The sequence below is a fragment of the Dromaius novaehollandiae genome, chromosome 27 (assembly GCF_036370855.1).
Source record: "Dromaius novaehollandiae isolate bDroNov1 chromosome 27, bDroNov1.hap1, whole genome shotgun sequence".
In the NCBI taxonomy this organism is placed as follows: Eukaryota; Metazoa; Chordata; class Aves; order Casuariiformes; family Dromaiidae; genus Dromaius; species Dromaius novaehollandiae.
Genome location: NC_088124.1, coordinates 7,775,272 through 7,800,976, shown reverse-complemented (window position 1 = coordinate 7,800,976; position 25,705 = coordinate 7,775,272). Strand labels below are relative to the sequence as shown.

The following is a 25,705-nucleotide window of genomic DNA, read 5'->3' as shown; positions in this document are numbered from 1 at the left end:
TGGAGTGCTCAGTCCTATGAACAGGCCCTTTGCTCCCTGTGCCAGGAAGGCTGCCAGGGCTGCTCTTTGGGAACTCTGTCAATACAGGGATTTCTACAGTTTTCCTTTCCAGAGTGGTTTGCCAGCAGCACCATGCTAGGAACTCCCTGTGCTGCACTACATCCTCTGTGAAGTGCCGGACTTGAAGTATTGCTGTCCCTAGTTCTGGGCATTGTGACCTCCTGTTCTTCTCTGGAGACCACTGCTTGCTTTGGGCAGGGTGCTGGATGCTCCTTTCCCAGGAGGCCTGAGGCTTCTGGTGCTCAGCCTTGTTCCTGTACTGTCCCTGGCTGTGCTGTCCTGATGCTGGTGGCTTTTGACCAGTCTGGACTGGCTCAGCTGACACCATGCTGCAAGGTCCTTTGGGGGGCCTGTCCGTGTGCGAGTTCTGCATCTAGAGGTCTTGTGTCTGAAGACCTGGGAGGGAGTGAAGATGCCTGGTCTGAGGCTGTGCTGGCTGAGGGGAGGCTGCTTCCCTGCTCCCCGGCCCACCTTTTCCCTTCAGAGCCTTCTTTTTGCCAGCTTGTGCTTCGGGCCAAGCAGAGCAGCCACTGTTGCTGGAGATCAGCTGCAATGGCTTCAGGAAAGGGGAAAGCTGCTTTCCTGTCTGCTAATCAGGGCTGCACAGAGAGGGACTGAGGAAGGATGGCTCTGCTCTAGTGCAGGATGTTTGGAAACAAGGCTATTAATAGCAGAGGGGAGGGGGCCCTGGGTGCCCGCGAGCCGCGGGGAGCAGCCTGGCTGTGTGGGAGCGGGGTCCCGCCGTGGGGGGCAGGAGCATGGCAGCACCCTGGGTAGGGGAGTTGGGGGGCATGGGGGCTCTGCATGGGGGCTGCTGTTCTTTATGTGCTCTCTCATTCTCACACTTGTCCTGATCTTTTCCTGCCTCCTGCAAGGGGGGTCAGCAGCACTCTTCTGTTTGCTTGTCCCTTACCTGCGTCTTGCTCCTGGCTGGTGTGGAGCAGGGTGCTGTGCCACGTTGGAGCCGCAGTGTCACGTGTGTGGTAGTAGCTTGTCCTTGCTTGTCCAGAGGCTGTGCTGGTGGTGTTCAGGAGTGCTGTTGGTAGGGAAGCGCTGGGGATGGGGCAGAATATGGTGAGGCACAGAGGAGTGGAAGATGTAATGCGTATCTCCAGGTCAGCAGGCTTACCCAGGCTGTCCAAGTTTAACGCATTCACTGTTGAGTGGGAGAGTTACTTGCAGCTGTCTGGGACAATGTGACAAGCAATGCCAGACAGCAAGAGCTTGCACTGAGCAGTGCTGCTCTGGTACAGGCTGTGAAAGTCCAGCAGGGAGCTGAGGTTTGGTGCCATCACCGAATTGCCTGGGGAGTCCTGGGCTGTCCCAGCTCACTAGTTATATCAAGTGGTTCTGCCAGGGCCAGTGCTCTTCTTTTAATTGCACAGGTTGAACTGAAGGGCTCTGAGGCTGGGGGCTCTGCATATGAAATGTCTGTACCGAGGTCATACCAGACCTGCAAGTGCTGGGTCTGTACAGCAGCTGAAGTTCTCCCTGTTGCTAAAGTGACAGTTCACCTGCCTTTCTTGCAGGACTATCTGGATGACTGTCTGCTCTATCCTCTAGATTATACATTGGAGGAATCTCAAACAGCACGGCTTCTGTTTGCTCAGGCTCTGTCTTGGGTGGGAGAAGTCTTAGCATTTCTTTAGAGCTCTTTCTCCCCTGCTGATCTGAATACAGGGCTTGCTTTCCTCTTGAGCACAAGATCTTACTGGAGTTTCCTCCACCTTTTGGCCTCTGTTGTATGTCTTTTAAAACTTCTGGCCAAAAGCCACAGGCCGGGCTCCGCTGTGCTCAGGTATCTCTGTTGGCAAATTTAGGTCAAGTTTTGTCAGGTATAACATCAAACAGGTTTTTACTTGTGTTGTGCAGCAGGGAGTTTCTGGAGGGAGGAGTGCTGTTGGGCTCTTCTCCAGTCAAGACGACTGTCCTAGTTCTCCTGGGTGAAGCAGCAGCCGTCTCACTGCTGCCAACTCTCTGAAAAACTAGATGTGGTTTCCTATCTATAATGATGGTATGGCTTTTTGTATCTTGCTGTGCATGTGCTGTGTTGGGAGCTCCAGCAGAGATGGACTGCTGCAGTGGTTTGGCTGTGTGCTGCCTGAGGAGCTCTGAGCAGTACAGAGTGTCAGGAGAAACTGAGCACTCCTGCCCGGCCCCCAGGACAAGCAAGAAGCAGAAGCGCTTGCTGAGAGCTCTGCTGGGGATAGACCATGCTGCAATGTCCCTGTGCCATTAAGTGACTTCCCTGAGTTTGGACCCTGGGAATCCGTGTTTGTGCTTTGTTCCTGTTGTGGTGTTTTTTTGTTTGTTTCTTTGTTTTTTAAGCCAGTGAGGCATCTACTTCCTTTTGTTAGCCATTCCAGATGTGTGCTACAGAACCAGGCTTTGTGGGGAGCATGCTCTGGAAGGCGGTCTTAAATGTGTGATATGGGGAGGAGTGCTCTTCAGCAATTGCCCGAGTGCAGCTGGGACCTTGGGGTGGTGTGTACGATTGGAGTAGAGCTGATGGTTGTTTTCTTTTCTCTGTCCACAGGTTGTGCTAGGAGGCAGTCCTTGCAGGGCTGACGCCCAAGGGCTTCTGGATGCTGTTGGATGCTTTGGGGTCTCATGCCAGCTTGATGTGTGCAGGACACAGGTGGACCTGGACAAAGCTGGAGATGGGGTGTTTATAAGCACACTGGCACTTGCCATGCACTCAGCAGGGACAGTGGACAGTAGCTTCTCCCGCTCTGCTGTGCAAACCCTCTCCCGGAGCCACTGCCGCAACATCAAACAGAAGATCTCCCAGTGGGAGGGGAGGACACGGGGGTGTTCCAGCAAAGAGAAGCAGCAGCTGAAGGACTTTGGGGTAAAGTATGATCCAGGCTGTGATGCTCTATCTAAAGCGAAGTCAGGGCATACAGAGAAGGGCAGAAAGACTGGACCTAAAGATCCAAAGAGCCTGGGCTTGGACTTTAGGGAAAATGCAAGGAGCCGTTTGCAGACCGATGACTGTGGTGACCTCAGGCCCTGTGCATGCAGCCTGGTTTCCCAGGTGAAGGAGAATGGAGACTGGCAAGCAGGCTTCTTGAACTCAGAGGAGACACTGCCCCCAGGCAGCTTCTACACCTCACAAAGGTTGTGGAGGAGAGTAGATCCCCTTCCACCTGACAGAGCCCTGGCAGTGCCCTCGGACCTTCAGAGGAAGCGAGAGAGCTGTGACTCCGCGGAAAGAGCACTGAAAGCCAAGGGGGTGGACTCTCTCTGCAGGGCAGAGAGGAGCTTGGAAAACATTTACTCAGAGGCTGAGGGGCAAGAGGTGGGGCCAGCAGCTGTCCCACCACCCAAGCCCCGTAGGACCTTCCGCTATCTTGCAGAAAAGGACCCCAACAGCTGCAGTGATGCTAGTGCTAAAAAGGAAGCTCCTCTGCAAAATTATTGTGGAGGAGACTTGGTGCCATCCTGTCACAGTCCTGAGCAGAGAGTAGCCAGCGCGAGGATCAGAGGAAGAACGCAGAGGTACGTTGATTCATCTTTCATGTCTGAAACACATTTCCTTAAATCAGTTTCTAGGTAAGTCCATGCAACCTGCTTTCCATGATATCCTTGTGGTGGTGCTGGTGCTGATGATACTTCTGTTGATGGGAGAGGATGTTTCTGGATGAAAGTAACCCCTTTCCATCATTGTGAATACTCTGCCTTTGCTGCTGATAATCTTGCAAAGAAGGTTAAAAGTCCCAAATGAACCTCAGTCCCACACATTAAAACAGAGTTGAGTGGGAATATGCAGGCCCCAGGGAGAGTCCTGCCCACTTCTTGTGGATTTCAGAATGGCCTTCTCTGGGGGCAGTATTGTGGTTCAGATATCCTTCTGATAGAAAGATTCTCTTGTTGCTTACAGTTGGGGACTATCAGTTGTGAGTGACCAAAGTTGCAGTAGGTTTGGCTGTTCTGCCCTCTTGCCTGTAGGTCACTGTCACAGAGTAATAAACCTCTGAGCTACTTTGATGCTAGTCCTACAAGCAGATGACAGCAAAAAACGTGAATTTTATGATGATGGGCTAAATTCCATCCAGGTCTTTTGTGATCTCAACGCCATTATTTTGGATTGAAGGCCAAAATCTATTGTGGGTTCCTGCCTCTTTGACAGGATGAGACTCACCGTACCTGCGCAGAATGTATTTGGCCATGGAGCCTCCAACTCCATTTTTCATATAAAAACCTTCCAGGGTAAGGGAGCAGGAACTGACTGGAAATCAGCAAGTCCAGAGTGGAGCGTCCATGTATTTGCTGGCCTCAAGGAGGACCATACTCTCTGTGGACCAGAGACAATAACTCACTGGTACGTGCAGGTTCCTTTAGAAGAAGTTATGCTGGTTTTCCTCCAGGAAATCCTTTGAGTTTGAAGACATCCAGGGCTTCTGCAACCGAACGGTAGCCACCAGCTCCCACAAACTTCGGGAAGAGACAAAAGGCACCACAGGATCCAGGCTTTTCTACACACAGTCAGAAGACAACATCTATGAGGACATTATCTGTATGTACCTATGCTTCTGGGTGATGCACTCACTTTGTTTGGGGGTAGCAGATTTTCTGGGGAGGTAGATGTGAAGGCGAGAATGCACTGAAGACCTGTCCAGCTCTAAGGTCTTCCTCGTCTGGGGTTCCTTGTTAATGTTAATAGCTATCAACGTGTGAGCAGGCTGGTTTAGATGTCATGGAAGCTCACTAGAACAGGCATGCACTAAACTGACTTCTTTGGTAGATCTCTACATGCTCTGCTTGAGTGCTGCATAGAGATCTATGTGAACACTGACAAAATCAGCTACTTTGCAGTGGAGCTAGTTTCTCTGCAGTGGTAGAAGTTTTGTGGTTTGGTGAATCCCTGTACAGCTTGCCTAGATGATCACAGTGGGTAGAAGCATCTTTGGATGGTGGAAACTTGATCCGTCTTACTACCGGTCTCTCTCCAGACCTATTCAAGCTTGCCAGCAAACTGTGCAGACACTCCGTACTCATATTTCTTGCAAGAATGCAGGAATTTATCTCCTTTCATAAATCCCTTCTCCAATGCTTTTTCCAGGTCCTGCGAAAGAAAACCCCTATGAAGATATCAGAGTGCTGCCTTTACCTCTGTGGAAGATCCCGTCTGTCTGGAAGTTACCACCCTCTCGGAGCGCCATTAGGGCTCCCAAGGTAGGGTGAGGGGATTAGATTGTCATGTGTTCACAGGGAGTCATCCTCACAAGGGGCCTGTTCTGTGCTCCCCTTGGCCTCAATTTCCCCACCACTACATGTCATTGTCTTTCCTTAATATTTATTATTTGCTATTAATGTAATTGGTAATGAACAGCCATGGCAGTGGCAGTTGATTAAGCTGTTAAGGATCAAAAAGAGAGGAAAAAGAGAGTGTTGATGGGATGCTTGAGTGTGCCAGAGGGGCTGGCTTGGTAGAACAGGAGGTTGCAGGAAATTTATCTTTTGTAATCTGACTCCTCTGACTGCAAATTTGGACCAAAGCTTAATCCCATGCTTGACCATCTCTTCTGATTCTGTTTTCTAGCTTCCCCCCAAGCCTCCCTTTCTCAGTCGCAAGACTCTTGAGCTAAAGCCCTCCCAGACAAGTTTGCAAGGGAAAATGTTGAAGGACATAACCCTGCCTGTCACGCTGACGGAGTGGAAGCTGTTTCAAGCAGCAGAGGCTGCTAGCAGGAGAAAGAACTTGCCCCGGGTGAGATTTAAGTGTGAAACCTTATTTCTTGCATGGCATTTCAAACTCTTCCTGCTTTATTTGACACCCTGTAAGTGCTTTATAAGTGGTCATGGAGCTGTGTGTCTGGCAGGTGAATGCTGCTCATCACTGCTGTATGTGTGGACAGATGACCCTGCTCAAACCATTTCTCTCCCAGTAGCAGGCATGTGTTGGGAGATCAAAAAACAGAGTGCCAGTTCTGGCTGGGATGGTGGTGGTGCTGATGGCCAAGAATCTGCAGAGGGTAGTAGTTTGTCATTAAAAGTATGTTCCCAATACCTCCATGAAGTGTGATGATGCTGGCTCTGTGCTGTGTGTGGTGCAGGAATGCAAGGAGGCTCGCCGAGCTAAAGGGCAGGTTTTGTACAATATTGTGCGTGTGTCTCAGACTGTACCTTACGTTCTCACTGCGCAGGGGCTGAGTTGTTAGATGGCTGAGTGTGTGGGGCTGCTGTGGGAGCTTGCTGGGCAAGTGGTTATTTGGCATGTTGGCTTGTAGTCCTTGACTTGACATTAGGAACATACTCTTGCAGCTGTTTCACGGTGTAAAGGTGCTGAGCAGCTCATCAGGGATGAACCCATCTCACAAAGCCTTCATACCATTCTCTTGCCTGAGCCTCTGGCCACTCCCTCCTGCCTGTGTGTAAAAGATGCATATGCACTACACCAGAGTAGTGAGAAAGGCATTTAATCCATCCTTACAATAGAGGACTTGGTTGTAATTCTTACCTGTGTGCTGGGAATCTTTCAAGATAGTACTGTCAATTACTAGCTTGTGTCCTTCAGTGATGAAATGTAGTGTGTGCTGTAGGACAGCTGCAGCTACTGCCGTAGTGGGGAACGTTTGGTGCGTTGTGCCTAGGACTCGAGTTCCAATTATAGCAGTGGCAACAACTTACTTTAGCCATGGTAAAATCATTTAATTTCTGCAGATCATTATTTCATGTGAAAATTGAGTGTATGTGCTCAATTTGCACGAGACTGGGGGATAGAGTGGGACAGCTGCAAAATACAGTTCAAATGTTAAGTATTTTAGAATAACAAAGATCTTTTATATGTGGTTTTAAACAAACTGCAGGGGTGGGAAATCAGGAAGGAGGTGGCAACTTTATAAAAATGCTGTGACAGAGAGTGTCTTTCTTTTGGAGAGGGGAAAATAAAACATTCCCCAAAACCAAACCTATTCCAAAAATCTGGTAACAATTTACAAGCAGGAAGCACACGTTATTCTCTCTGCTCTCAGAAAACTGAGCCAAGATTGTTAGAGAGACTCAGAAAAGGTTTGAAGTCCAAAAAGAAAAACTTTTTTATTGCTCAAGAAACACATTATTGCCTTAAACACACACACCACCTTTCACTGGTGACTCAACTGTGCAAAAATCAGAACAGAAATTGAAAACCTCTAGGTAAAAGTGGATGGCAGAGGGGGAAGAAGGCAGGTTTTGCAATAGAAGAAGCACCTTCTGCTGTGGGTTTTTTCCTCCTTGCAGCCTCCTCACACTAAAAGAACATGTCTGTCTGGCCCAGAAAATTGTGAGAAATAGATCTGAGAAGGAGAAGAGCCTGTGCCTAGTTTGTTGAGCTTGGGATAAGCGCTTGAGCTGAAAAACAGGTTCTCTTACTGGATATCTTTCTTTTCATGCAGTATTTGTGGTGACAGACGACTGGGCCCCACCCTGTTACATTCAGTGGGAGCATTTAATGAATTCTTAAATTGGGACAAGAATGAACTTGACCTGCTCGCTGCATTTAAAGTAAATCCTTTTTCTCAGTGAGGTGATAGCATTCTTTGAGATGTAGAATCAAGGAACCGCCACAGCCTGTGATGTTGTATATCTGGCAGCTCAGGGTGGGAGCCCAGAGAGGCCTGTGACAGGAGTAGTGGAAACTGTTGTGACTTTGGCTTTAAGGACTTTGTTACCAATGGGAGGAAGGTTAGCAGCATCTACCTGAAGTGTTTAAATGCCGACACTTCTTCCATGCCTGTAGCTTATTCTGCTTTGGGCTATGTTGTTTACCAAGCTTTTTCTTCCAGTGGACCAGGTCTGCGGTGTTCCTGCAGTATTGGCACATTACTCTGTCCCACTGGCATTCCTCACCTGTGCAAACTGAAAGTATGATCCATTCATTTTAGCAAACTACCTTGGGTCAAGGACTGTGCTCAGTGTAGCCTTGTTCTATGCCCAGCATGGTGCTTTGGAGAACTTACCCTAGCTATCTGACATCCATCTGCAGCAACAAATTTGAAGAAACGAACCCCAGGCTACACTGAAAGAGCTGTGCTTTCTCTGGGCTTGGAAAGAATTGTGATGCTTGTGGGTATGTGGAGTTCAGAATCCTTTGCAGAGGAAGGTTTATAAGATACTCTTGCAAGTCCCTTTGTAGTTGGCCTCTGTAATAGAAAACTGAGATCTGATGCTAGACATTTTTCTACTTCTTCTATCTGTTTGGTAAGTGAAACATGAGAACTTTCGGAATGTATATACAGTTTGGTGTCAGCTTTGAATTGTGCTAGAAGTAATATTTCTCTTGTAGCAGAAGTTCTGTGCTTATTCACTAGCCAGTGAACTGTGCTAAAAGCACTCCAGCTGAGAGCCTTTGAGCCAGGGTCCCTGGCAGGACTTCAGCAGCCTTTCCAAAGTGCTGTGGTGCTGGATGATAGCTGTTGGGCTGCTTTTCTGTTGGCACTTGTGCCCCTTTTGGACCCCATATTAACCTCTGCTTCTGCTTTGGATTTCAGCTTGTACTAAAAATACAGGAGATCTTTGATTCCAAGCGTGGAAAGAAGAGGGTGAAGTTGCTCAGTCCCAGTGGGAAAGAAGCTCCTCTGATGAAAGGTATAGAGGGCTCTTGCACCATTCTCTCTGTTACACACTTGTTGAATGGTGCAATTTCCCCATATCCTGGGGTATTGTTAACAGGCCAGGTACCACCACCTCATGCTGGGCTGACTCAACAGTGCTGAACCCTATGTCTTGCATGAAACTGACTGAAATTGTTGGGCTTTCAGCACTGCTAGGATTGGGAACACCTGCTTAACCCAAGTCTAACACTGTTAAAAATGGAAGATCCCACTGTTGTCTGAGCCTGAAGAGACAGAGTAGTTGTTAAAAGTGTTTTTTCAAAAAATAAACCAGAACAAAACAAAAAAAATCCACACCAAAACCACTTTGCATGAGAACCACCTCTGGCTGCTCCACTCATCTCTTTTGTGCCTCTAAAGTGATATTCTTGTATTCTGGTTTTCTAGCACTGGTATGGTCTTTATTTATGCTATATTCTATTTGGCAATACTGTTAACTTTCCTAGCAGCATCAAATAGCCACTTGGTTTCTATTCTTGGCCTGTGTTCAGCTGACCTAGAAGATGGCTCACTGGAAACAGTGACTTCATATCAACTCCACTTTTTGAAATTTACTGTTGTAGCACATTTGCCAGTAATAGCTGCTCTTTGCTGATGCTTAGAGCGGGATAGATGAGCAGCCCTGTGTGATGTTGGCCTGATGAGTCTGAAGTTCTCTGTCTTTCCCAACTTGGGGTGTTGCCCATCTTCCTTCTGCATGGCTAATAAGTGAAAACTATGTGTGTTTCAGGTGAAACCAGCGGGAATGAAAGCGATACAGAAAATCAGCCAAAAAGTGAGTGAATCACAGGGGCTGGTCCTGTCCCTGTAGCACTATGTATTTGGCTAGGGTTCTAATGGGATAAGCACGTTGACTAATTGTGGCTTCTGCCGTGACAGAGAATGGGAACATCTGAGAGGTGGTGTGCCAAGGCTGGGAGCTGTTGCTGTGACAAATTGGCCTCTATTTCTGCCACTTATCCTGAACCCCTCAGGTTTAAGGCTACTCATCTGCCAGTGGCTAAAGTAGATTTATTTTTGAATTAGTAGAATCACGCTTACCAAAATATGTCTTGCAGTGAATTGCCCATGGATCACCTTTGCTGCTAACACTTGATGTCATTTTTTCCCCCCTACTTTCCTCCCTTGGCTCTGTTTTATATTTGTAATATTCTGAAATGCCCTTTCCTCTAGGGAGAAATCACTTGGTTATTTGTCTGATTCCTTAGCCCCGAGTTTGATACTGGGCCCAGACTACAGACTTGTGACAACCGCTTGGTGTGGGAAAGACCAAACAGGTCTGAGTTTCTAGGCTGGTAAGGTTTGAAAGTGAAATGCTAATGGCTGGCCAGCAGTGCTGGTGAATGAATCTGGCATGTCTGTTAGCAGGATAACTATATACAGTGAGGATCCAGTGAACGGGACCAGTTGAACTGTTCTAGATGTTTCATTTACTTAGACAGAACCATGCAAAAGGCCTTAACTTGGAGGTGATGAAGAAGTTCAACTGTTTTGTGTTAAGAAGAGTAATAGAGGGTGAAGACTCAAAAATACAGTGATTGAGTCACTGTCTGATTTAACGGTTGTTTCCAGTGTCCAGAATGCATCATGGTTCCTGGGCCACAAGGATTTCTTAAGTCAAAGCATTGCCTGTGCTTGTGAGTGTGTACTACCTATCAAGACAACCCAGCCTGGAGGGGTCTTGCCAGGAAACTGCCTTTCTCGCATGCCCACGCTGCGTTATGGAGTAGCTGCCTGAAGCCTGGCAACATTACTGCACTGATGAAGCTGGGCTTCTTCTCTTAGCCTTTCCTTGTTGCTACCACAGTGTTGCTCGGAGGTGCATGGAAGGAATGTCAGGGGAGCAGCAGAATGCTAGCTGTCAGGCAGAAGGGCTGCGGAGCTGCTTCAAGGCCATTGCTCCTGTGCCTGGAACAGCTCTCTGTGCTTGAGGAGCTGACCAAGGAGTCTCGTTCTTGTGGGGTGAGACAGTGCTGTGAGGTTAGGCAAATCCACTCATCTCTTTTCCCCCTTCTGAAGGTAATGACAATTCCTCTTCTGTGAACTGTGGGTGTGTGGCAATAGTAGTCACGGCTTTGGATTTGCTCCCTCCTTCAGGTCGACACAGATGCTTGCTGCAGGTGCAGTCAGGCTGCAAGAGGAACCCGCGCTACCAGACGTTGGAGAGGGATTTGATAGAGCTCCAGGAGCAGCAGCTATTTGAGCTATTTGTGGTGGTGTCACTGCACAAGAAGGCATCGGAGATGACATACGCACCGCAGATCATACAGCAGTTTCCCATCACGGTAAGAGCTGCATGGAAGCCTCCCCACACAACACACTCGGTAACCGTTTATTTTCTCTGTGTGTTTGTCCCTTCCTGAACTCTATACTAATAAAACTGGCCTACTAGGTAGAATACAGGTTTGAGATTTGAAGCACTGTTACAGAGCTAATGCGTAGTCTTGGACAAGTTGTTAAATGCCTTTCTTGATTCCCCACTGGTATAAATACCTGTAATATTGTAAGGTTTAGGAAGTCCCACCAACTTGGTGCCTCCAGAAACACTATCTTTGTGGGGGAGAAATTGGATTTGTAACGGAAAAGAATTTCTAACCTCCAATTTTCAGAGGAGAAACATTTTTCTCTCAAAAGACAGAGCAGTTAGAGGCTTCTGTGCCTGATTCTGATGTCTCTGAGAAATGGAAGGTGGATTTCTTAAGGGACCTGGATTGAAAATACAAAAACTGGTTTGAAGAGACAGTGCATCTCCAGAAGTGACTGACCCCGCTGCTAAAATGGTGCAGCCTTTCCTTTCTCCTCATGGGTGTGCCTGCCCGTGATGATTTAGCTGACAAAGCAATCGTATACAAGTGTGTAATTGATCTTGTTACCTGAAGTACTGACTGAACCCTTCCTTGTTCTGGCACTAGGAGGGGTGAAGCTGCTGTTCAGAAATAACTGGGCAACAGCTGGGTTATGGGCCTTGGCCACTCTATAAACAATAATTTGCCATGTTCTTTTTCAGTCTAAATATTGTTCTGGTGTGAATACAGATGGGTATGTGTTGTGGCAGACTATTTTGTTTCCTTATCTGTGGGGTCTTGGTGCACCTTATATCTCCTTCACTAGCTTTGACAGCTAGTAAGATCCCGCTTGCTTCTTGAATGTCTGAGAAATACATAAAGATGAGATTTTAGGGACTGTTGTCCCACTAACTATGGTATAGTGAGTGGGACTGCCTGGGAGTTGGAGAATATGGCAAATCTAGTTTAAGAGCTTGGATTTGAGAGATGATAAAGCCCAGGAGAGCTGGAGGACTGCTGATGCTTTTTAAACTGAAAATAATTGCCTCTGACACAGTTAATGAAAATGAATCTGTTCTGGTTAGCCAGTGCACTTGTGCTTAACACTCATTGGGTGTAATGAGGAGTTTATTGACTTTTGTGGGAACTAGGAAAGCTCCAATACTAACTGTCTGGAAATACTGCAAAGCCATCCTGTTATGTGGTACGCTGCTGAGGCAGCCTGCAGGAGAGGAAAGGGAGTGCAGCAAAATTTTGTTCCCAAAGCTGGCCTGATCTCATCAAGGCAGTTTGTGATTTACAGCAAGGAGTGAGGTGGTTTCGCTGATGCGATACAGGAACTAGAACCCCAGGGCTTTTAGGCTTACTTATACTTTCTGGCAAAAAAAAAAAAAAAAAGGCAAAGCCACATATACCAGCCCCCCAACAGCTGAGATTGACTGGAGAAGTTGAAGTACTGTGAACCAAAACAAGCCATTTGAAATAAACATTCTCTCTGTCCGTTCAGCCCAAACGGATGACAAGATGAGTGCATGTAACTGAACTATGACTTAGTGCACACATTGGTTAGTGTGAAACCAAGAGGATGGAGCCTTGATGCTTGCTTCCATGGTCTCAGACTGAATATTCATATGTCACCATCTAGGCTTGTGCCTGGGGCCATCTGCTAAGGACAGAATAAAACCAATAATTCTTCTAGCTGTGCTATAAGGAATAAGGGAGAGGTTGTTAAGGAGTCTGCATGTCATCCAAATAGGGAAGGAGATGTTTAATTCATTAGGGGAAGTTATGGGGGACTCTAGCAGGACACCTGGTGTCCAGCAGCATAAAGGATTTCTGTGCAAATACCTTTAGCATCTTAAATGTCTAAACATTTTGCTTCACAAAATAAAGGACCACAGCCAGAAAGAGTGCAGAGTCCTAATTTACTGGATAAAATTGAAGATGCATAAATGATAGCTGCTAAAAGTGCAAACTTTAGGGTGTTAGAAGGCAGAAAGGAGTGCAACCAGATTTAGCTTTTCCCTGGTACAGCGCTACAATCTGACTGTCACCTTGGGGAAGGGCAGTGTGTTGTTCTTTCCTGCTGCCCCAGCAGGCGATCAGACCCAATTGTACCATGTGGCTGTTTGCTTGCTTTTACAAATGCACTGACAAAACAAATTATTTTATTGGTGTTTGTTTATCCTCTGCTCAAATTACAGTATTTTGATGGGGGACTTGCAGGAACCATTGCCCAGTAATTATGGAGCAATGATTATGGAGGTGTTTTGATTACAGATTTGTCTCTCTTCTAAAAATAGCATTGCTTCCAAGTAATCTGCTTGTCACCCTCTTCTTTGGGCTGCGTGCCTAAGACCAGTGAGGCTTTTGTACAACTGTTATTCTGTGAAAATGCTTCCTAACTATTCCTTGATGCTGTCTCAGCTTGGGAGAGTGGAGTAAGCTGGATATGCTGACTGAGAGCTCAGCTTCTAAAATCGGCTTTATGGAACAAACTTCCTCTCCTCAGGAGCATTTCTAACTGAAGTGTGATCTCTCTTATTTAAAAACCTTCTTTTTGCCCCTTCTGGGTGGTTTTAAGCATGGAAAGTTGTCCTGTCTTCTTTGAGGGATTTGACTTGAGCCTGCACCAGGTAACTGGGACATGGAACAGCTATGCTCTTTTCACAGCTGAACTGGGAATGATCTGCCCCTCAGAAGCCAAGGACATTCCTGTTTCTCTTAGCATCTTCAGCTCTCCTGGGAACAGAAGTGAGGCAGGCTGCCTAATCACACAACAGTCATCTGGGGGCTCAATTCTAGTTTCACTCCCTATAAACTTGGCTATGCCACTAAATCTTGCTCAACACTTACCAAGACCAGCTGGGTAACTTTACAAAAGTCCAGTCAGCAGGAATGATGAAAGAGGGAACTGGGAATCTGTTATACCCAGAATCGGTTCTCCTGTACTTGTGCACTAGCTATCTGATGGTCAGCATTTGGAAGAGTCAGAAAGATACTCTCTTTGTTTAAAATGCTGCAGCCATACACCATGCTTCAGTGACTTTAAATGCATGTGTTACCCCTCCAGCCTGAACTTCCCTTGAGACAGTCAAAGGATACTGAAGAGAGGCTAAAGATCATTCCCAAATTCTGCTTTCCAGATCCCAAAGACTGGTTTCCTACATCGGCCCTTAAAAGGTAAAGACTTATTTTTGAGTATTGATGCCTGATGTGCCTCTGGGGACAATGCTGAGGGTTTAGGTATATGCCAGTTTCCTGGACCAAAGGAACTGCAGCCAATGCAGAGAAAAATGGGAAAGACTGAGCCCTAACCTGCTATGATAGGGGAAGATGAGATATGGAGGTGGAGGCAAAAGTGCTGCTTCTGCCCAAGCAGCATCTTTCCTATTTGGAATAGGAAGTCTGTAACTTCTGTTCGAGGCCAGCTCCTGGGATTGGCAAGTACTTATGCTGCTGCTTGGCAGAATGCAGAAACAGTTGGGAAGGAGGAGAGCTATAGATGGATGAGAGCTGGTGGCCCGCAGGTGTTCTTCCACAGAATGGAGGCTGAAGAACCCGGCTATCCATAGCAGGGGTCTCTGCTGTGACCAGAAAGAGAATGGCTTGTAGTTTGTGTGATGCATGTATCTTGCTTTGTCTGTCAGTCTCTTGTCTTCCTCTAAACCACATAGTAAATTTGACCCTGACACTTCTTTGCTCCCCAGTGAAACATTCTCTTTTGTGTTGACGGGTGAGGATGGCAGCCGCTGGTTTGGGTACTGCAAGAAGCTCCTGGTAAGCACCTGTGTTGGATGGGGAGTAAAGAATAGACTGATAAAGAGAAACTTTCACAGTCAAGTGAGGATGAGAATGGACAGTGATTTCCCATGTGGGTTGTGTAGTTCCTGTGCTACTGCTGGTATTACCAGCCTCTTAAATGCATAAGGGCAGGAGCATGATGATACCCAGCAATACAGTGAAGTGGGTTCTGGGTATGAAAGGCAGCTCCTGGAACTGGTCATTCCTCAGGAATCTCTGAAGTCAGAGGTGTAGAGGGAACTACAGCAGAAGGAATTCTGTGAGTCAGCTAAATCATAGGTGCTAGGTTCTTTATTGCATCCCTGTTCTCAGTGTAAATGTTCTGTTGCCTTTCAGCCAGAAGGGAAAGGAAAGCGCCTTCCGGAGGTATACTGCATTGTTAGCCGTCTGGGCTGCTTCAACCTCTTCTCCAAGGTGAGGTGGGGAGAGCCTGTTACTTCCTATCAGACATGGGTCTCCAACAACCTGCAAGCTCCAGGAAGTAACTGGATGCTGCTGTCCAGCCTAAAATTGCTTAGCAATTATAACATCTCCAACAACCTGCAAGCTCCAGGAAGTAACTGGATGCTGCTGTCCAGCCTAAAATTGCTTAGCAATTATAACATCTCCAACAACCTGCAAGCTCCAGGAAGTAACTGGATGCTGCTGTCCAGCCTAAAATTGCTTAGCAATTATAACATCCATCCCAGCCGGGTGCTTCCTTGCTATCTTTGCTTTGACTGGGCAAATGAAATGATACTAGTGCTGAGACTTGTCAACCAGTATACAGAAGATTATTATTCCAGCAAGTTGCTTTCAGGAAGTGGCTTTTAATACCCAATATTACTGGTGTGGAGACCCTTAATCCTCTTTTTCCATGACTCAAGAAAATGGAAAACCAGTTTAAGAGGAGAAAAAAGAGCTGTTTATTTCTCCTACCACCATGGGGAGAGTAGGTAAGGAAGTAAATGCTGGGAAAGGCTATTACAGGTAAAGGGCAGCTATTGCGGAAGAATACAGGGGACAAGCTTATGATGAAAGCTGGTCTCTAACTGTTGGAGCACTGAGTTTCTAGAACAGCATTTCAGAAAGGCTTCCTGGAGAGGAGGATGGGGTCTTGCTGAAGGGTGAGACATAAGAAGCTACTCCTCTAATTAGTTGTGAGAATTTGATTAATACATATAACACATTTCCTTTCAGTAGCAGGGGACTGGATTTGAGAAATGGGAAGTTGTAGTACCTATTCCCATGTTCATTATTCAGATCTTTGAGAGCTTACACAGGGGTCCCAAGCAAGGGGGAAGAGGGCTGAGAGTCCATGTTGCACCCTTCATGTGTAGCTGCAGAATGGGATAATGCAGCATAGAATCATTTCTTGTATGGCTCACCAGCAGGCACTGAACCACTGTCTGATTTATTTTCTCGCAGATTTTAGATGAAGTGGAGAAGAGACGAGAGATGTCCCCAGCCCTAGTGCACCCATTTATGCGTAGTGTCATGGAGGCACCTTTCCCTGCTCCTGGATGCACTATTACTGTGAAGAGTTTCCTGCCAGGAGCAGGAAATGAGGTAACTGAAATCCGGACTGGCTTTTTTCTGTTGGTTGGTGTCACTGGGGTGTAGTGGCACTTTGCAAACTGCACTGTACAGTGGTGCTGGCTGTAAGTAATTAATGTGAAGATTATTTTCTAAACTTTCAAGGGAGGCTGTCAGAGAAACCTGCCTCCTGCAGAAGCATACTGCGATAGAAGTGATTCCCTGTTTTTTTAGAGAAGTGCTGGTTGAGGCCTTTGTGATGCCCTGAACTGTCTAAGCTGCTTGGTTCCTACTTGTGAGGATCCATCAGTTTGCTTTCCAGAGAGATCCCCCCCATCCAGCCCTCCTCCATGTTGTGGCGCTCTCATCCGGAGTCCTGCATCTCTGCTTTTCTCCCAGGTTATGGAACTCTGCCGTCCGTTGGATTCTCGACTTGAACATGTTGACTTCGAATGCCTGTTTAAGTGTTTAAGTGTCTCTCGCATGATTCGGGTCTTTGCCTCTCTCCTGCTGGAAAGGAGGGTGATCTTGGTTGCTGACAATTTAAGGTGAAAAATGAGTCTGAGTGACTTTTTCTTTCTGAAGAGTGTTGGGTTTTCTTCTGTGTTTGGGCCTGTTTCATGTGCAAGCTTGTCTAACTTTTTGTAAATAGTTACATTTAAGAGCTTTTTGCAGATTCTCCATATAGTATGTGCATGCTGAGAATTTGGAGTATGCTATTTACCCGAAAGGAGATAAGGGCATGTTACCTTACCTACTTATTTCTTTAGTGTGGGTTGATGCTATTTCTGGTTCTCCATAACTGACTTCAAAAGTAGGTGCATGGGGCTTCTGCTGTCGCATAAAGAATGTATGTAAATTATGGTTTTCATGAACATTTCTAAACTATGTCTGTAGCTCAGCAATGAATACATTGACAACCTACTCTGTGCTTCTCTTTCCTTTTTAGCACTCTGTCTAAATGTGGCCATGCCGCAGTGGCAACACTTTATCCCTTCACTTGGCAACACACCTACATACCAGTCCTACCGACTTCCATGATTGATATTGCCTGCTCTCCGACCCCGTTCTTAATTGGCATTCTCTCCTGCTCGTTACCACGGCTCCAGGACCTGCCCATAGAAGAGGTGAGAGTTGGGGGAAAAAAAAGGGGAGAAACAATTCCAGTGGTATGATGCTAACTTCTCTGGAAGAAACTGTGGATACTCTCTTGATATGAAGTGTTAAACTTTCCGAGACTGTTGATGACTTGCCAGATACATGTCAGGCCATTCCATTGTTATTTCAGATAAATAATATTGATTGTTCTTAGGGACAGGATGCAGTTATGGAAAACCTGTGGTTTGTGTGTGAAATTCTGTGCCACTGAGGACATTAAAAAAAAAAAAAAAGGTTTTTCTTTTTTTTTTTTCTGTACAGCAGCATACTTGGATTAAGAGTTAATGTGTTTTGTACATCCTTCCCCAGGTTCTGATTGTTGATCTTTGCACTGACCGGTTTTTGCAAGAGGTGAGTGAAGTAACGTTGTTGGCCACTCATGGCTATGCGCTGGGAAAGGGCATTGACAAATGGAATTGTAAGCAAGAAATCAGCACAAGCTAGTATTCATGTGTAGACTGTGGGGGGCCAGGTAACATCCTGCATTCCTTTTAGATCCACAGAGAAGGAAAGTGAACAGGCTTGCAAGGATCCTTTTTGCAAGGCTGAGGTTGTATGAGATACAGAGCCCTATGAAACTGAAGGTGCTGTTTATCTGGGCTGGACTTAGATTCTTAGTTGATTTGTTAAGTGGACCACTAGGATTCTTTGCTGCTTTCTGGCTGTCTTCCTGTTTTTGTGCACCCATTCTCGAAAGGGCTTTCTCCTCTCTCATCTAGGTGAGGTGTTTTGTTTTTTTTTTTTCAGGAATGATAATCTAGAAGACAAGCTATCACAGTTCTCTTGCAGTTCTCTGCTGGCCCCAAACTTTCCCCAATGTAAAGAAAGTGCCTTCTACATAAACATCCTGGAGCATTAGTAGTTCAGGAGGGTATTTGCATCTCCTTTTCCTTGCCTTATTGTTCTATTTTGTGTTGCAGCCTGCAACTGGAGAAAGGTATTAAAGGACTGCTTTTTCAACAGAATGTTGTGACTTGCCATCTTTTCTGAGCAGACTTTTGTTCTAGTGTGTTTTATCACTGGTATATTAAGCCTGAGTCTGTGTAGTGGATGTAGCATACATTTTTCTGTGTTGGTCATTTGTGCATGTGACTACTACTACTACTTAGCTGGAAGGTGCTGAGCAAATGTTTTTCATTGCTGTGGCTACAAGACAAATGCATTGTCTTCAATGCATTTGAAGACATACCCCATATCGTAGAGTAACTTCCCTCTGATCATTTCAGGTGTGTCACAAGCTTTTCTCATCTGTTCACAGTGAGAAGTTTCTGTTGATGACAGATAAAACACAAAAATGCCTTCCTAGCCATTTCTTTTTTTAGGTATCAGATGAGGATGAGATCCTGCCTCATAAGCTCCAGGCTGCACTTGTACAAATCTTGGAGGAACGAAGTGAAATCCTGTCTCAGGAGCAGAGTAGCACACAAGGTACCTGTATAGAAAAGTCTATACATAGACTGTACGTCTACAATAGACTATATGACTCTTTCTCAGAAGAGGACTGCTCAAAATGATGAATGTAGAGGGAAATGACTACTCTGTTGTACTTTTCACAGGTGATATGCCTCTTAACTCCCTGGTCTCTGAAGCTTTTGTGCGGTTCTTTGTGGAGATTGTTGGACACTACTCCCTACACATGAATGTCACAGAAAAAGGGGAGTGGGTGTTTCAGCGGGAATTGTTCCGAAAATCTCATATGTCACGTAATGTGCGTCATTTCCTGCACTTGTTCATGGAAACACAGATGTTTGCAGGGTTCATACAAGATCGAGAGCTGAGTAAGAGCATGGTCAAAGGTGAGGTTTAATACCCTTTTCTCATTTTACAAAGGGACTTTCAAAGTATAATGTCACATCACTTTGACTCTTAAGCAGCCTTCTGTCCTGACAAGTTACCCTGTTGGCACCATGGCAAATGTAATGCAGATATGGCACAATGCAACGGCAATAGCTTCATGCCTTCTAATGACTCAGTGGAATGCGTCTTGTTAGGCAAAGAATTTTTGTGTATCTGTCTCCTTTCTAGGCTTGATCCTGCAGCTGATATTGCAGGCACAATTTTCTTTTCATAACCTTGTTAATAATTTGAGATGCCACATACTAAGAAATGGGAATGGCTGAGTGATATTTTTCTTCTTCAGGTCTTTTTGAGGTCCGTGCCTTGGAGTATTTGGAGAGTATTCCAGAGACTGAACCAAGGGGGATGAACAAAATCCTTCGCAGTCTTGGTAAAGAAGCAGGTTTCTTTGTTGAGTATTTTTTTATAAACATGGCTACTGAACAAATAATTTTATGCAAAAGAGTGCACACTTTGCCTCATGCACTTTGACCTATTTTACCTATACTGAGCACTTTGTAAAATTTTTCTTTTGTTTTAAAAATATTTATATTTTTATAATTTTATATAATTACAATTTAATAATATAAACAATATTCCATATATAAAAATATACATAATTTATATAATATCGTTTATATTATTTGTAAGCTTTTCCATCTTTAGATAAAGTTTGTGGAAGTCTAATCCTAGAGCTGCCTATAATTGTTTCTTGGTTTTGGCCTTGGCCGCAAACATACCAAGGGGGTAGACGTCTTCCACCTGGCAAGCATGAATTTCTTCCTTGCAAAAGTTGTTAGCCCAATCGCTCCTGGAGTGTCTCCGCATGCTAACGGTGTGTTTTCTCTGTAGGAAGCAAAATGCGATTTCTTCAGAAGAAGTGACTGTGTGCTGCCGGGCGGTCCGCACCCGGACCCCAAGGAGCCCCGGGAGCTGCCACGGCTCCTCACGCTCTGCCTCCTCAATAACGGCTTCCTGACCCAGAAACCGCTTTCTGCCTCTTTGTTAGCATCTGCGTGCTGCCACCCTAGCCCGCCCCGAGCTGCAGGGCCCGGCTCCCCCCGTCCCGTCCCGTCCCGTCTCGTCCCCAGTGGGGCCCCACTCCCCCTGTCCCGTCCCGTCCCTGGTGGGGCCCGGCTCCCCCCGTCCCGTTCCATCCCATCCCTGGTGGGGCCCGGCTCCCCCCCCCCGTCCTGTCCGGATCGGGGCCCAGCCTCCCCCAGCCCGTCGCGTCCCGTCCCCGGTGGGGCCTGGCTCCCCCCCGTCCTGTCCCGTCCCCGGTGGGGCCCGGCTCCCCCCGTCTCGTCCCGATCGGGGCCCAGCCTCCCCCGTCCGGTCCCCGGTGGGGCCCGGCTCCCCCCGCCCGTCCCGTCCCGTCCCGTCCCCGGTGGGGCCCGGCTCCCCCCGTCCCGTCTCGTCCCCGGTGGGGCCCAGCTCCCCCCGGCCCGTCCCGATCGGGGCCCAGCCTCCCCCAGCCCGTCCCGTCTCGTCCCGTCCCGTCCCCGGTGGGGCCCGGCTCCCCCCGCCCGTCCCGTCTCGTCCCCGGTGGGGCCCGGCTCCCCCCGTCCCGTCCCGTCCCCGGTGGGGCCCAGCTCCCCCCGGCCCGTCCCGATCGGGGCCCAGCCTCCCCCAGCCCGTCCCGTCTCGTCCCGTCCCGTCCCCGGTGGGGCCCGGCTCCCCCCGCCCGTCCCGTCTCGTCCCCGGTGGGGCCCGGCTCCCCCCGGCCCGTCCCGATCAGGGCCCAGCCTCCCCCGGCCCGTCCCGTCCCGTCCTGTCCCGTCCCGTCCCCGGTGGGGCCCGGCTCCCCCCGCCCGTCCCGTCCCGTCCCGTCCCCGGTGGGGCCCGGCTCCCCCCGTCCCGTCTCGTCCCCGGTGGGGCCCAGCTCCCCCCGGCCCGTCCCGATCGGGGCCCAGCCTCCCCCAGCCCGTCCCGTCTCGTCCCGTCCCGTCCCCGGTGGGGCCCGGCTCCCCCCGCCCGTCCCGTCTCGTCCCCGGTGGGGCCCGGCTCCCCCCGGCCCGTCCCGATCAGGGCCCAGCCTCCCCCGGCCCGTCCCGTCCCGTCCTGTCCCGTCCCGTCCCCGGTGGGGCCCGGCTCCCCCCTGCCCGTCCCGTCCCGTCCCGTCCCCGGTGGGGCCCGGCTCCCCCCGTCCCGTCTCGTCCCCGGTGGGGCCCGGCTCCCCCCGGCCCGTCCCGATCGGGGCCCAGCCTCCCCCGGCCCGTCGCGTCCCTTACCCGGGGGGTCCCCGTCGGGCCCGGTCCCCCCGCGTTCCCCCAGGGCAGCCCGGCGCGCGGGGGCGGGGCGCGGCGGGGCGGGCGGCGAGGCGCAGGCGCCCTGCGGGGCTCGGCGACGGACGCGCAGGCGCGGAGCGGCGCAGAGCGGAGCCAGCCATGTCGGGCCCGGGGCTGGTGGCCGGCGACGTGGTGGTGGACGCGCTGCCCTACTTCGACCAGGGCTACGAGGCGCCGGGCGTCCGCGAGGCGGTGAGCGGGGGCGGGGGCGGGGGCCGGGGCCGGGGTCGCGGTGCTCCCTGACGCCCCGGTGTGTGCTAGGCCGCGGCGCTGGTGGAGGAGGAGACGCGGCGGTACCGGCCGACGAAGAACTACCTGAGCTACCTGCCGGCGCACGACTACAGCGCCTTCGAGGTGAGCAGCGGTGGCCGCGGCCCCGGCCCCGGCCTTGGCCCCGCCGCCGGCTCACCGCCGTGTCCCCGCAGACCGAGATCATGCGGAACGAGTTCGAGCGCCTGGCCGCCCGGCAGCCGCTGGAGCTGCTCAGCATGAAGAGGTAAGCTCGGGCGGCCGCGGCCCCCCCCCCCCCCCCGCCCGGACCGGCCTCCGCGGCCTCCCCCCGCCGCCGCGGGCCGGGCTGAGTGGGCGGCGCGGCGCGGTTCGTTGCAGGTACGAGCTGCCGGCCCCCTCCTCCGGGCAGAAGAACGACATCACGGCCTGGCAGGAGTGTGTCAACAACTCCATGGCGCAGCTGGAGCACCAGGCCGTCCGCATCGAGAACCTGGAGCTCATGTCCCAGCACGGCTGCAATGCCTGGAAGGTCTACAACGAGTAAGGCGTTCTGCTGCTTTGCTGAGCCTCCTTGCAGCTGTGACTTTATTTTCCATGTATTGCTCACGTTTTTGTGCGTAACCGCAGTGAGAATCTTAAGAAGGTAGCCTGGAACCGTTGCGGAGTCCCTTGGAGGAAACTGTATATGCAAGAAGTAACTGCGGTCTGAGGAGTTCTCCTCTGTGGCCTGGAAATAGCCTGTGATTCAGTACATCTCAGTCTTGAATTTTGTGAGTTATTGTTTGGGTAGCTGTTGGTTGCTATTAGGCTTAAACTGTGGATAACTGAACCAACTTACAACATTCTTTAAAATGGTAATTCCGCATCTGGAAATGAGGATGTGCTACTAATCCTGTTCAACCTGGAGCCACTTGTTAATAAAGCTGTGGCAAAAGCTGAATAGAGCTCTAGAAAGTATGGCTGGAGAATCACTTGGGCTATTTCAGGCAGAGATTTTTAATACTTGTTTTTAAGAAGGGTCACTTTAAGCTTCAATTAAAGTGTAGGCAAAAGGAATGTGTAACCTCTTGAGAGGAGGCAAAGGGTTGTTTGCTTAGCTTAAGAAAAGGGAGGCAGGAAGAGGATACGTTAACTCATAAATATGCAGAAGAGAGAAAAGAACTGTTTGTGCTCTGACAATGTTGTAAAAGGGGAAAAAATGGTGTAAATTAATTACAGGTAAGTTTAGAATGAAAAATAGACCTAATAGAACTAGAAGACCATACCTTGTTACCTACTGATAAGGTAATGGAATATTTCAACACTATTCTAATCAGAATAGTTCAAGTATACGGTAGAAAGCTTGAAGGTAGACCTTGATCAACTGATGGATGTAGCTTTATGATATGATTGTGTGATGGCAAGGGCTGAATGTGGTGGTTATTTAAGGCTTATATCTTGAATTGCGTGCATTATTACTACAAAAGCGTTTGGGTGTTACATCCCTCAGGAGTGAAGAGCACAGACTGTGTTGAAAACAGGTTGTCTGATGTTTGCACTGTTACCGGCTTGTTCCTTGCTTAACTCTGAAGATTTAAATGGTAGGTTAAATGGGTAAATGTGCGATTTCCTAATACTGCACTTACCATTCTGCTATTAGGCACCTGGTTCATATGATAGAACAAGCCCAGAAAGAACTTCAGAAGTTGAGGTGAGTCATTGTTTTTAATAGTCTTGTACTGAAGTTGGAAGGAATATGAATTCCTTCCATAGCTATGCAGAGAGGCTTGTGTGTATACTGCTGCCACAGTCAGGAAAGATGACCTGGAATAGTAAGTACGGGACCTACCCCATGCCCCATCCCATGCTGATATCTTTATAATGCCTGTTCTGCTTATGTTTTTTTGTCTGAATCTCTGCTTTGAGCAGAATGAATTGTGATGAGATCCTCTCTCGAACACAGTCATGTTTTCTTTTTGCTGTTAATAGACCTTTGTTTAGCATGTAGTTGTCTCAGTGAAGACATGCTGGCTGATGTTAAGTTTGGCCTCTCATTTAAAAGTGAATGCTCTAATGAGTTAACAGACAGGGATTACTCACTGATGGAGTTGTAGGATATCAAAATGGTGCACCTTAGTAACTTGGTTTATTTAGATAGGATGCTATGCACTACGCGAGTTAGAGCTTTTCAGCTTTCAGATTCAGGTGAATTACTGTAATTTGCAGCATCTTCAGCCTGAAGATGGGATTGCATACTGGGACATGGGTAGAAAGCAAGGTTGCATAGCAAGTCATATCTTTTATTATTACCTGCTTCTTTGGGTTAGCTGGAATTGGTGTCTTGGGCAGAATCAGCGTGGGAATGGGTAGAAACAGGATTCTGGAGTTGGGAAGGGCTAAAGGAACACACGGGCAGAGAAAGGAGGCTAACAGAATAAGAGCGTGAATAAAAACTAATTTGGTCTTTGAGTAGCTAGAAGTATTTGGCACTTCTCAGGTGCTTCACTGAATTACTGGATATTGTGAACGGTTAGCAGATCAGCTTAGCTCTTTGGGCCTTTTTCAGAGAGAATAAAACAGAGCTGCTGGATTCTGGGCTTGGCCAGCTTTTGCATTTCCTGCTGTAGCAGAAGGTTTGAATTTTTTGAACCTTTGCTCATAGTAGGGCATTAAGGGTTTTTTTTTTGTTTTTTTGTTTTTTTAACTTATCTTGGGTTTCTGTGTGCAGCCCTGTACTGGGCTTTATCCGACTGTATGTGGTAGTTAGGATCCTGGCTACAAAAGTGCTTTTTCCTAGTACTTTTAGGGTTTAGGTGTATTTAAAGATTTAACAGCAGATTTTACAAATTTTTAAAAAAGCAAACAAAGAATTTATAGTCTTTTCTGCCCCAGGAAAAACATTCAAGATCTGAACTGGCAACGAAAGAACATGCAGCTTACAGCTGGGGCTAAGCTACGAGAAATGGAATCTACGTGAGTATCTAGAATTTTTCTATCTTCTATAAGTATATCTTTTGCATGAAATTCTTTTTTGGAGAATGTCAGTAATCTTTCAGTGATCTCATAAGATGTTTTTGCAGGAATACTGTTGCTCCATACAAAGCGTTTTAGAGGGTGCATAATTCAGTTCTACATAAGTTATTATGGTTGAGTGAAACAGTGAGCAACGGAGGTGAGGAGGAGGGCATATTAGGTGCTTGAAATTGTCTGTGTAAATTATTTCTTAAACTCTTTATCTAAATATTGGAAGTCAGTGGTTTTTTTCATAACCTAGTACATGAAGTTTTATATGTTAAGGTTTAACAGAGCTAAATAATTACTTTTTGTCACTTTAATTGTCCAAATTACTATTGATACAACTGAGGTTTATCATCTACTGAGAGAAATACTGCTTTATTTAGTGTTGTCACTTTCTTTGAATCAATAACTGTCTTGTTCCTCCGATTTTAAAAAGGAGGATTGTTAAAGCCCCAATAACACTTAAAGGCTTTTTGTTTTTGTTCCCTTCCAGATGGGTGTCTCTTGTCAGTAAAAATTATGAGATTGAACGAACTATTGTTCAGCTAGAAAATGAAATTTCACAAATCAAACAACAGCATGGGGAAGCAAACAAGGAGAACATCCAGCAAGACTTCTGAGGGTTTAATCCTTACTGTTTTACTGCTGCGTATTTTTTTAAAAATAAGTATTTGAAGATGCTACGTGTTTTTATACATCTAATTGCAGTTGTGTGAGGTGGGGGAAAGGTATTTTTTTTTTAAGTGTTGTTGACCCTACTGCCTCCTAGAATTTAAAACAAGGAAGACTCATAATATCTCTTGAAGTACATTATCAGGACAGTTAAGTGTACTGTGAATTATTTCACTTATACATATAGCACTGGTTCTTAGAAATACGTGTTTCATGTTTTTGCATTTTCCTGTATGCCTGAAATAAACCTTGTTTTGCTATT

General features: G+C 47.6%; 2 protein-coding genes and 1 long non-coding RNA gene across 4 annotated transcripts in view; 2 read left to right on the top strand and 1 right to left on the bottom strand.

Moving 5' to 3' along the window:
• Positions 1-20,242, top strand: part of DENND2C (DENN domain containing 2C) — a 25,163-nt gene extending 4,921 nt beyond the window's left edge. The window contains exons 2-19 of one of the 2 annotated variants that reach the window (XM_064498159.1): positions 2,597-3,561; positions 4,431-4,579; positions 5,126-5,238; positions 5,606-5,773; positions 8,535-8,631; positions 9,388-9,432; positions 10,755-10,942; positions 14,016-14,125; positions 14,653-14,722; positions 15,083-15,160; positions 16,154-16,294; positions 16,661-16,809; positions 17,211-17,388; positions 17,729-17,770; positions 18,742-18,847; positions 18,976-19,215; positions 19,560-19,646; positions 20,108-20,242. In XM_064498159.1, the coding sequence (XP_064354229.1) occupies positions 2,753-3,561; positions 4,431-4,579; positions 5,126-5,238; positions 5,606-5,773; positions 8,535-8,631; positions 9,388-9,432; positions 10,755-10,942; positions 14,016-14,125; positions 14,653-14,722; positions 15,083-15,160; positions 16,154-16,294; positions 16,661-16,809; positions 17,211-17,388; positions 17,729-17,770; positions 18,742-18,847; positions 18,976-19,215; positions 19,560-19,646; positions 20,108-20,139 (2,802 nt within the window). In that variant the 5' untranslated portion in view covers positions 2,597-2,752 and the 3' untranslated portion in view covers positions 20,140-20,242. Of the gene's footprint in view, positions 1-2,596; positions 3,562-4,430; positions 4,580-5,125; positions 5,239-5,605; positions 5,774-8,534; positions 8,632-9,387; positions 9,433-10,754; positions 10,943-14,015; positions 14,126-14,652; positions 14,723-15,082; positions 15,161-16,153; positions 16,295-16,660; positions 16,810-17,210; positions 17,389-17,728; positions 17,771-18,166; positions 18,385-18,741; positions 18,848-18,975; positions 19,216-19,559; positions 19,647-20,107 lie in introns of those variants that run through there. The other variant, XM_064498160.1, reaches the window with a different exon arrangement.
• Positions 15,628-21,671, bottom strand: LOC135323749 (uncharacterized). Its single transcript, XR_010385269.1, has 2 exons — positions 21,487-21,671; positions 15,628-20,101 (listed from the first exon to the last, which is right to left on the bottom strand). It is a non-coding gene; the product is annotated as an uncharacterized LOC135323749 (long non-coding RNA).
• BCAS2 (BCAS2 pre-mRNA processing factor) lies at positions 21,643-25,705 on the top strand. The gene is made up of 7 exons (XM_026111998.2): positions 21,643-21,735; positions 21,805-21,897; positions 21,969-22,039; positions 22,153-22,314; positions 23,414-23,464; positions 24,646-24,726; positions 25,265-25,705. The coding sequence occupies exons 1-7, from the start codon at positions 21,643-21,645 to the stop codon at positions 25,389-25,391; spliced, it is 678 nt and encodes a 225-aa protein (XP_025967783.1). The 3' UTR covers positions 25,392-25,705.

Bases quoted from the DNA above. Each gene is read 5' to 3' on its own strand.
- BCAS2 (XM_026111998.2), top strand. From the start codon at position 21,643: ATGTCGGGCCCGGGGCTGGTGGCCGGCGACGTGGTGGTGGACGCGCTG. The intron at 21,898-21,968 runs GTGAGCAGCGGT...GTGTCCCCGCAG, and splicing joins ACGACTACAGCGCCTTCGAG to ACCGAGATCATGCGGAACGA. The intron at 22,040-22,152 runs GTAAGCTCGGGC...GGTTCGTTGCAG, and splicing joins GAGCTGCTCAGCATGAAGAG to GTACGAGCTGCCGGCCCCCT.